Source organism: Aristolochia californica, unplaced genomic scaffold (genome assembly GCF_029961685.1).
Source record: "Aristolochia californica isolate CCGP_79_NKW_82.1479 unplaced genomic scaffold, dmAriCali1.0.hap1 SCAF_9, whole genome shotgun sequence".
NCBI classification, from domain to species: Eukaryota; Viridiplantae; Streptophyta; class Magnoliopsida; order Piperales; family Aristolochiaceae; genus Aristolochia; species Aristolochia californica.
This window is the reverse complement of record NW_027182290.1, coordinates 28439401-28448377: the sequence shown is the minus strand read 5'-3', so window position 1 is coordinate 28448377 and position 8977 is coordinate 28439401. Positions and strand designations below refer to the sequence as shown.

Below are 8977 nucleotides of genomic sequence, written 5' to 3'. Positions count from 1 at the left end.
ATAATGCCTCCATCTGCACTAATAATCAGTGCATTATTACTGACTTTTTATTAGCCAAAAATATGACTCAACAAGTCATATTAGGAACTCCTTTTTTAGAGAAAATTATGCCCATTACAGGCATTGACAACCATGGCATACATGGACAGGTTAATAATAAACCTATTTATTTCTCTTTCAAATCTCCTCCACAAATTAGTTTTATTAATGAGATTTCTGAATTGAGAAATATAAAAGCAAATCAATTAAGTTTCCTGCATAAAGAACTATTGTTGCTTACCATTGAACAACAATTGGAAACTTTAGATGTTAAAGAGAAAATTAGTTCTCTTCACAAATTATTAACCCAAGAAATTTGTAGTGAGATTCCTACGGCTTTTTGGGATAGACATAAATATATTGTGTCTTTACCATATATTGATGGGTTCAATGAAAGAACCATTCCCACCAAAGCTAGACCTACTCAAATGAAACATGCATTGCTAGATCTATGCAAAAAGGAAATCCAAAATCTATTGGATAAAAAATTAATTCGAAAATCTTACTCCCCATGGAGTTGTACTGCTTTTTATGTCAATAAAAATGCAAAAAAGGAACGAGGTGTTCCCAGACTTGTGGTTAATTATAAACCACTGAATGATTGTTTGAGATGGATTAGATACCCCATCCCCAATAAAAAAGATTTATTAGACAGATTGTTTTCTGCTAAAATCTTTTCCAAATTTGATTTGAAATCAGGTTATTGGCAAATTCAAATTAATGAAAAGGATAAATATAAAACTGCATTCACTGTCCCTTTTGGTCACTTTGAATGGAATGTTATGCCTTTCGGTTTGAAAAATGCTCCATCTGAATTTCAAAATATCATGAATGATATATTTGCTCCTTATTCTGAATTTACCTTGTGTATTCAGAATCTCTTGATGCTCATTTTAAGCATTTACATGTTTTCAAATCAGTTATTCGAAAACATGGGTTGGTGATATCAGCACCGAAAATGAAATTGTTCCAGACCTCTGTTAGATTTTTAGGTCACAATATTCACAAGGGAAAAATAATTCCCATTGATCGAAGCATTGAGTTTGCCTCTAAGTTCCCAGATGAACTACTGGAGAAAACTCAACTTCAGAGATTTCTAGGAAGTCTCAATTATATTGCAGATTATTATCCTCATCTTGCACAAGATTCTGCAATATTACACAAAAGACTCAGAAAGAATCCTGAGCCTTGGACTCCCAACCATACCCAGGCAGTCCAACAAATTAAGAGTAAGGTTAAACAACTCCCTTGTCTTAACCTCACTAATCCTTCTTATCCGAAGGTTGTAGAGACAGATGCCTCCCATATAGGCTATGGTGGCATTTTGAAACAACGAAATCCATCAGGTAAAGAAGAACTTGTTCGATTTACCTCTGGAAATTGGCATGATGCACAGCTTAATTATTCCACTGTAAAACAAGAAATATTGGCAATAATTAAGTGTATTCATAAATTCCAGGATGATTTATTAAATCAAAAATTCCTTTTAAGAGTTGATTGTTCAGCAGCCAAATCGATTCTTAAGAAGGATGTGAAGAATCTTACTTCCAAACAAATCTTTGCCAGATGGCAGGCGGAATTAAGCGCCTTTGATTTTGATATAGAACATATCAAAGGAGAATTAAACTCCTTACCTGATTTTCTAACCCGTGAATTTCTCCAGGGTCAAAATCATGTATAACCCCGCAAGGGGCAATCCACTCCCAATGAGAGGACGTGGTAACCAACAATCAAGAGGCCGAGGCCGAAAGAATCCAGAGAGAGGAAATTCCTCAGACAAGAAGGGCAAAGCCCCTGTGTCGTATAAAGAGACACTTGAAGTAGAACCAGAGTATATTACTCTTCCGGATACGGAAACAATTCTACTCCTCAATAAAGAGGATCTTGAGGGTACATTGGATTCCTGGGAGATGTTACAGAAATGGCTTGGAGAAGCCTACTGTCCCATCCGTGCAGGAAAACGATGGTATTCCTTTGAATCTATTTTGGTTCATCTAAATTCTATATCAGTGCATCATACACTGACCAATGTGGCTAAATGGGATAGCCCAAGAACGTACAGTAAATGTACAATACAAAGATTCATGCATCCCTCAACATGGGGAAAATTTGATTTGGCTAAAGCAGCTAATCTTCCTAATGATAAGGAATTTAATTATTGGGATTATATGGATTCTTGGTATAATACCTTTTATTACCAAAATCCGTCCCATAGGCATTCCTGGTTTTTCCAATGGGAAAAGAATGTCTTTCAGAGGTCATTACCTCTACCCAGTTGGGTATTTGCATGGTGGATCAAATTTGGGCCACCCATTTCAATATTACCTGAGCCCATTAAGGCTTGTTTTAGTAAATGGACTCAATCCAGTCCTGAGCTTAAAGCTCTGGGTTATGAAAAAACCCCAAAGCATTGGGACAGTCTTATCTTCTTTATGGTATTTTATTTACCATGGATTTGGAGATGGGATTGTACTACAGGCTTTAATGATAAAAGCCTACCAGTTTTATTAAGAACATTTCATGTTCGATGGTGGAAAAATTTCCCCAATATTGATACCAAAGTTGCAGAAATTAAGTCTGCTATCATACAAAATGAAAACAATCTTGGATTGCATCGCATCCCGAAAGTCCATTATGATTCCGACAATTTATTTGCAAGTTTCAAAACTCAATTAAAGAGTTTGATTCCGAACATCTCGGAAAAAGATATTATGCAAAAATTATTAGAATCAATGAAGGATTCTATGGTAACCCAGTGCAATGAAGGCACTTCTTCTCACCACCCAGCAGACGACAACATGTCTGTATCTGAACCTTCTACTGCTGAAGATGATGAAGACATTGATTATAATAGCACTGAGCAAGATGATAATGCTCAAGACTCTTTACCGGATAGTCAGCCACCTGATGAGGATCCGGAAGAATATATTAATCTTATGTTGCAAGCATTCAAGGCAACATCTAAAAAGAAATAATTTTGCAGGATATGACTATGACAGATAAATCTGTTCCAGATTCGTCGGCCAAGTCCGTCCAAAAGCTTCAGAGGAAATCTTATCCTCCGGCTCACAGCTGGCCTATTTGTCACATCAATCAAAGCTCCTACAGTATATTTGGTCAGCCATTTTCCATAAAGTCTCACTCATGGGATGCCGCCAGTAGCCGCCTGCATCGGATAAGAGTTAAGGCTCTTCGTCAACAAAAGATGCTTTGGGACAAAGCCCATCAAATGTCTCTTTCCAATCCCCATCATGGAGAGAAAGTGGATGATAATGGTGAAGATAATCACGATGATGACTCATCCAAGAATCTCAATTATAGAGATAATGACTCACCACCTCAATCATAGAGGTTACTTTTATTATTAGTGGTGGATTTCAAATATATTCAAATCCACATTAGTTCACTCCGTCTATATAAGGAGTTAGTTTCTTTAGACAAGGCATCACTTGAAAAACCTTCCCCTTTGTCTTCAAGGTTGCCTACACTTGTGCTTTTCATACTTGGAGTTTATTGTAAGTACTTTATGCTATTGTGAATAAATTCGTAGTAAGTTAAAGTAATTCTCTGCCTGTTTTCCCTTTTACTTGCCTTCTATCAATCTTCCTTCTTCCCGCTGTCCAGGTGGTTGCTTCATATAAATCTCCTCCTTTATATCTCCATTTAGAAAAACATTTTTTACATCAAATTGATAGACTTGTCAGGAAGAGATAGCTGTCAGAGATAATAATAAACGTACTTAGTTTAATTTAGCCATTGGAGAGAAGGTTTCTTCATAAGCAATGTCATAACATTGTGTATAGCCTTTAGCAACAAGGCAAGCTTTCAACCGAGCCATGGATCCATCCAGTTGTGTTTCATCATAAATACCCATTTGCAGCTGACGGGTTTCTTATCTGAAGAAAGGGGGACTAGAGCCCATGTCTGATTTTCAGATTTTCATAAAGAACTTGCATTTCTTCATCCATAGCCGCCTTCCACCCTGGATGTTTGAGAGCCTCCTGATAGGATTATGGTACATGTACGAAGGAAATAGCCGATAAAAATTGACAACAAACAAGGGATAGACGATGATGAGACACGAAGTTTGTTATGGGATGAGAAGTAGAAGGCATGGTACATGATCTGGGATCTTTCCTAACAACAATAGTACGAGTATCATATTCTGGGCCAAAAATAATCGGAGAAGATGGACCATTTTCATGAGGACTTTGAGGAGCTGAGAATGTATGGCCCCTACCATGTGGATTAATTGAAGAGGTCAAGAGGTTAAAACTACATTCTTTGATTTGAAAGAGTTTCTGTGTGTAAGCATCACAAGGTCTCTCTCTTACAGATTTTTTATCTGGTAGTCCTCTCTCTAGGTTTTTCTTTGTTAATTTGTTTAAAGAATCTATTCCTATGTATGATCAAGTAAAAGAAGGGTAGTATCAACAACTTCACTAGCTCAAATATTGTAAACCAAGGAACTCAAGCCAAGCCAAATATTTCAATCTTTTCTTGCCTTAATTTTTTTAGGCAAGGATACCTAATCAAATTCTTTGTAATCTTTCAAAATACCAACAAAATCTCACAAAATTAGTGGCTAGAAAAATATTCTAAATAAGGTAGTTTCCTCCTTCAACTGGTGCCAACTTAGCTATCAAAGAAGACACATTTCCTTGCCTTTTTTTTCTTGAAATCTTTAGGCAAGGCAAAAAAAAAGTTTCTGAAAATAAGATGATCTTCTAAAGATTCTTTCTAGAAATTGTTAGTTAAAAAATAGAAACTTTCCAAGGGTAGATCATGAGATACTTTCCTAATATTATCGATCAATAACATCAACTCAAAAAGTTAAGCAAAAAATTTGGCTTAAATCTGAATCTTTGCATGCAATTGAATACCAACATGACCTTGATTCTTCAAATGTGAATATATCCTTAAATATAGATCATATTGACATGATATTTTTTCATTATGAAACTAAACTTAATTACCTTTCAACCAATTATAACTTCACTTTATAAAATATACTTCTTTGAGGTAAATAATCTGATAGATTTTGGACTTTGTAATCTGGCCGAACTGAGTACTCTTTGTTCTTTAGCCAACATGCCCATAGACTCTTCCGAGATTGATATCTCCATCTAAAAAACTAAGATTGAAAATTGGTTTAATAGGTAAGAAAATAGACTTATAGATCTTTCTTTTGATATATAATTATCCATATAAAGTCTCACTTTTTATGGCACAAATGGATCAAAATTTGAAGTTTTATATTGCTACACAAAACATTTCTACTGCTTTACCTTTGCTACTTTAGATGTTAATTTCTCTTTCTAGAAAAATATGATTTCAACGATTTTTTTTTAGCTAGAAACTAGAATCAAATATCTTTCCAATGGTATATAATTTTCTATATGAAAAATAAGTCAAGAGAATGAAATATCAAATGAAATATAGAAATTGAGAAATACGAGATAAGGAAAACCGAGAAACTCCTATTTTTTTTTTCCTTCCTCCCTTTCTTCTCCATATTTTTCTCCATCTTCTTCTCCTTTTACATCTTATATCATTTCCCACTCTAACACCATGTTGAAACTTGGGATTCTGTGATGTATAATCACAGTAGAAGAGGAATAAGGGGTGAAAAGAAGAAGAAGAGTTGTGGAGATAAGGGTTTAGGAGGAGAAGAGGAAGAGTGACGTATTTAGAGAAAAGAGGAGGAAGATTAGGATAATGGAGTTCCAAATCCTCCCGCTTAACTTTTATTTATAGATATCAAAAGTACTAATATTACAAGAATACCCTTCACTCTAGTAAGAGTGAATAAGAGACATAAGTCATAAACTAATTGCATCAGTGTCATCTTTATTAGATAACTCTTTATTTATCATCAGACCACCACTGTGTGGGCATGTGGGCCTTCTCCTTGGTCAGTGGGCTTGAGTTTATCTTTCACTCACTTGGACGTGTGGGTCATCCTTGGTCGTGTGGGATTGGGTCCATCTTCCAACATGATTAAAAAAATATCTTCTAATTTTTACGTCACTCGTATGGCACTACTAGTATGTGATGTGTCCTTTAAGCTCAAATTTATCATCCTAAGTGAATCAAGGTGGGTGGCTCATACTTAATTGACTTAAGATTTTCAATGTCGAATCTCTTAAGGAATCCCTTAGTATATTTGGACTGATTTATAAATGTACCATTTTTCATTTTACATTACTTGAAGTCAAAGGAAGAATATGAGTTCACCCATTAAACTCATTTCAAACTTTTTCATCAAAACACTAGCAAATTATTGACATTGAGAGGGCTTTGTAAAACCAAATATGATATCATCCACATAAATTTGAACGACAATCAAATTTTGAACATAGGTCCTTGTAAATAGTCTTATCTATGCAACCTCTCCTATAACTGTTTGTCTCTAAGAATTCACTCAATCTTTCATACTATGATCTAGGAGCTTCTTTTAACCCATTATTGATTTCAAGATTCCATAATATAAAGTCTTCAACCTAATATAATGGAAGAGAGAAGGAAGAACAACAAGAGAAGAAGAAGAAGAAGAAAAAGAGAAGAGAGAAAGAATAAGAGAAAGGACGATTGTGAGAGAGGAGATTGGTGAGCACATAGAGGAGAGAATTGAAGGGAGAATTAGAGTTGTGGACATATCTCCAAACCCACCCCCTTAATATTTATTTATGGGTGTTAAGAGTACATAAATTCCTAGTATAGCTCTCACCCTGGAAAGAGTGAAGAAGAGATAAAAAATATAAGATATTTACAATAATGATACCTAAGTTTGTCTACATTTTTTCAACACTCTCCCTCAAGTTGGTGGTGAAAAAATATCGTACATGCCCAAATTGGTACATGCAGTGGAGAAAACTTTAGAGGTTATTGACTTTGGGAATATATCAGCAAGTTGTCTACGGGTTGAGACATGTTTAAGACTTATGATTCCTGTTAGCAACTTTTCTCTCACAAAGTGATAGTCAACCTCGATATGCTTAGTTCTTTCATTAAAAACTGGGTTGGATCAATATAGATCGTAGCTTGATTGTCACACGAGGAATGCAAGAAAACAGTGTATCTTTCCATCATAATTAAGATACAATCATTTCTTATTTTCTTCAAAATTCAAATTTAAACTACTCAACACAGAGAACATATTCACTAAATATCATTTCACAACTTCCCATTCATTTTGCTGCTGTTTCCTTCATCCTTAGTCCCGTCTGTGAGGGATACACCATTTTCAATTCCGTTGGACATTTCTTTGCTGCTTTCTTCTTTTGTAATGGTTTCTTCTTCTTCTGACTTCTCTTTGCTGTTCTCTTCAGCCTGAATAACTGCTTCTGCCTTGGGTTTTTGAAGATCTTCGATCAGACTTTCAAGGCATCGCTGGATACTACTCTCTTCTGCTGTGGTGACATAAGATTTAGGCATCAAATTCTCGGCAACATCAGCTGGTGTGATTTTGCATTCACCCAAAAGCTCCCTGACAGTTTCAAAGAGAGGGTGTGAATCAATATTCAGGTAGTTTCTGGCCAGCACTTTAAAAGTCTCAAAGCAACAGTAGGAGAGCTCAATGTGCTTATCCATTCGGCCCTTCCGAATCAAAGCCGGGTCCAGCTTCTCCACATGATTTGTAGTGAAGACGATGATTCGTTCTCCTCCGCACGAAGACCAGAGCCCATCGACGAAATTGAGCAGGCCAGAGAGAGTAACTTTGCTAATCTTATTCTCTTCTTTCTTACCTGGTTCAGGTGGAGGAGGATTTTCAGTCTCATCCGCCTCGGGGATCTCTTCTTTCCTTTTCCGCTTGCCGGATAAGTCCTCCGAACAATCGATATCTTCGATCACAATAAGGGACTTGGCCGTCGTCTCTATCAGCAGCTTCCGCAGCGCCGCGTTATCCTTGACTGCAGTCAATTCTACATCATAGATATCATAATCTAGATAATTGGCCATGGCTGCGATCATGGTGGATTTCCCTGTACCCGGCGGGCCATACAGAAGGTACCCTCTTTTCCAAGCCTTCCCAATCTTTCGATAGAAATCTTTTCCCCTTCGAAAACTCTCAAGTTCTTGAAGAATCTCCTCCTTCTTCCGGGGTTCCATGGCGAGCGTGTCGAACGTCGCTGGGTGTTCGAACACCACATGGCTCCATACGCTGCTCTTGTATCCGTACCAATTCGAAGTGGGATTGTTCGTATAGAGCTTCCTCTGTCGGGACTTCACCTCGATCTCCTTGCCCTTGTCCCTCACATGCTGGAGATAATCGGTGACAACGAGGCGATGCTTCCGGTGAACGGTGAGCCGGTAAAATCTGGGATCCTCCTGAGCCGGGTACCATGAAATGACGCTTCGATGGGAAATACTTTTCCGGGAACTCCACCAGAACTTGATGCCACGGAAGTCGTCGGTGACCTGCTGGAAGTCGTCAAGGGAGAGGACGAGATCTTTGCCGTCCTTAACCGCGTCGGCCGTCAACCGCTTGGCCTGCTTGGCGGTGGTGGCGCTCAGGTACGTCTGGATGCTGGCGTAAACCTCGCTCCGCTTCATACGCTGGCCGGAATACTCTTTGAACGTGATCTCGACGTAGGGGTAGACGAAGCTCCAGATTTTATCAATGTATTTCTGAAAGTACATATGCAGACCGTGGGGAAAATACTGGTTGGCGACTGCCCATAAGAACATTAAACTTGCAGCAGCAGAGCCCAAGCTGCCCCATCCTGTAAGCCATACGCTTCAAATTCCTTCGCTTCTGTTTTCTCGGTGCTTCCGATCTCTTGGCATTCACGGCGATGGCACTGAACTGAAGGGGAATGAGAGTGACGAGACAGGGAACCGAAAACCATTCTTAACCGAAAACCAACCTCCCATCAAGGTTCATGGTTTCGTGTTACCGAGGGAGTTGCAACTGCCGGAAGTTGCAACTGCCAGA

At 37.8% G+C, this 8977-nt stretch overlaps 1 protein-coding gene across 1 annotated transcript; it reads right to left on the bottom strand.

The window, feature by feature from the left end:
* Nucleotides 1–7215: 7215 nt before the first annotated feature.
* On the bottom strand, nucleotides 7216–8751 carry LOC137940718 (AAA-ATPase ASD, mitochondrial-like). Its single transcript, XM_068785855.1, has one exon. The coding sequence runs from the start codon at nucleotides 8728–8730 to the stop codon at nucleotides 7216–7218; it is 1515 nt and encodes a 504-aa protein (XP_068641956.1). The 5' UTR covers nucleotides 8731–8751.
* Nucleotides 8752–8977: the final 226 nt, after the last annotated feature.

What these genes read in the sequence shown, in the direction of transcription:
- LOC137940718 (XM_068785855.1), bottom strand. Translation starts at nt 8,730, where the DNA reads ATGTTCTTATGGGCAGTCGCCAACCAGTATTTTCCCCACGGTCTGCAT.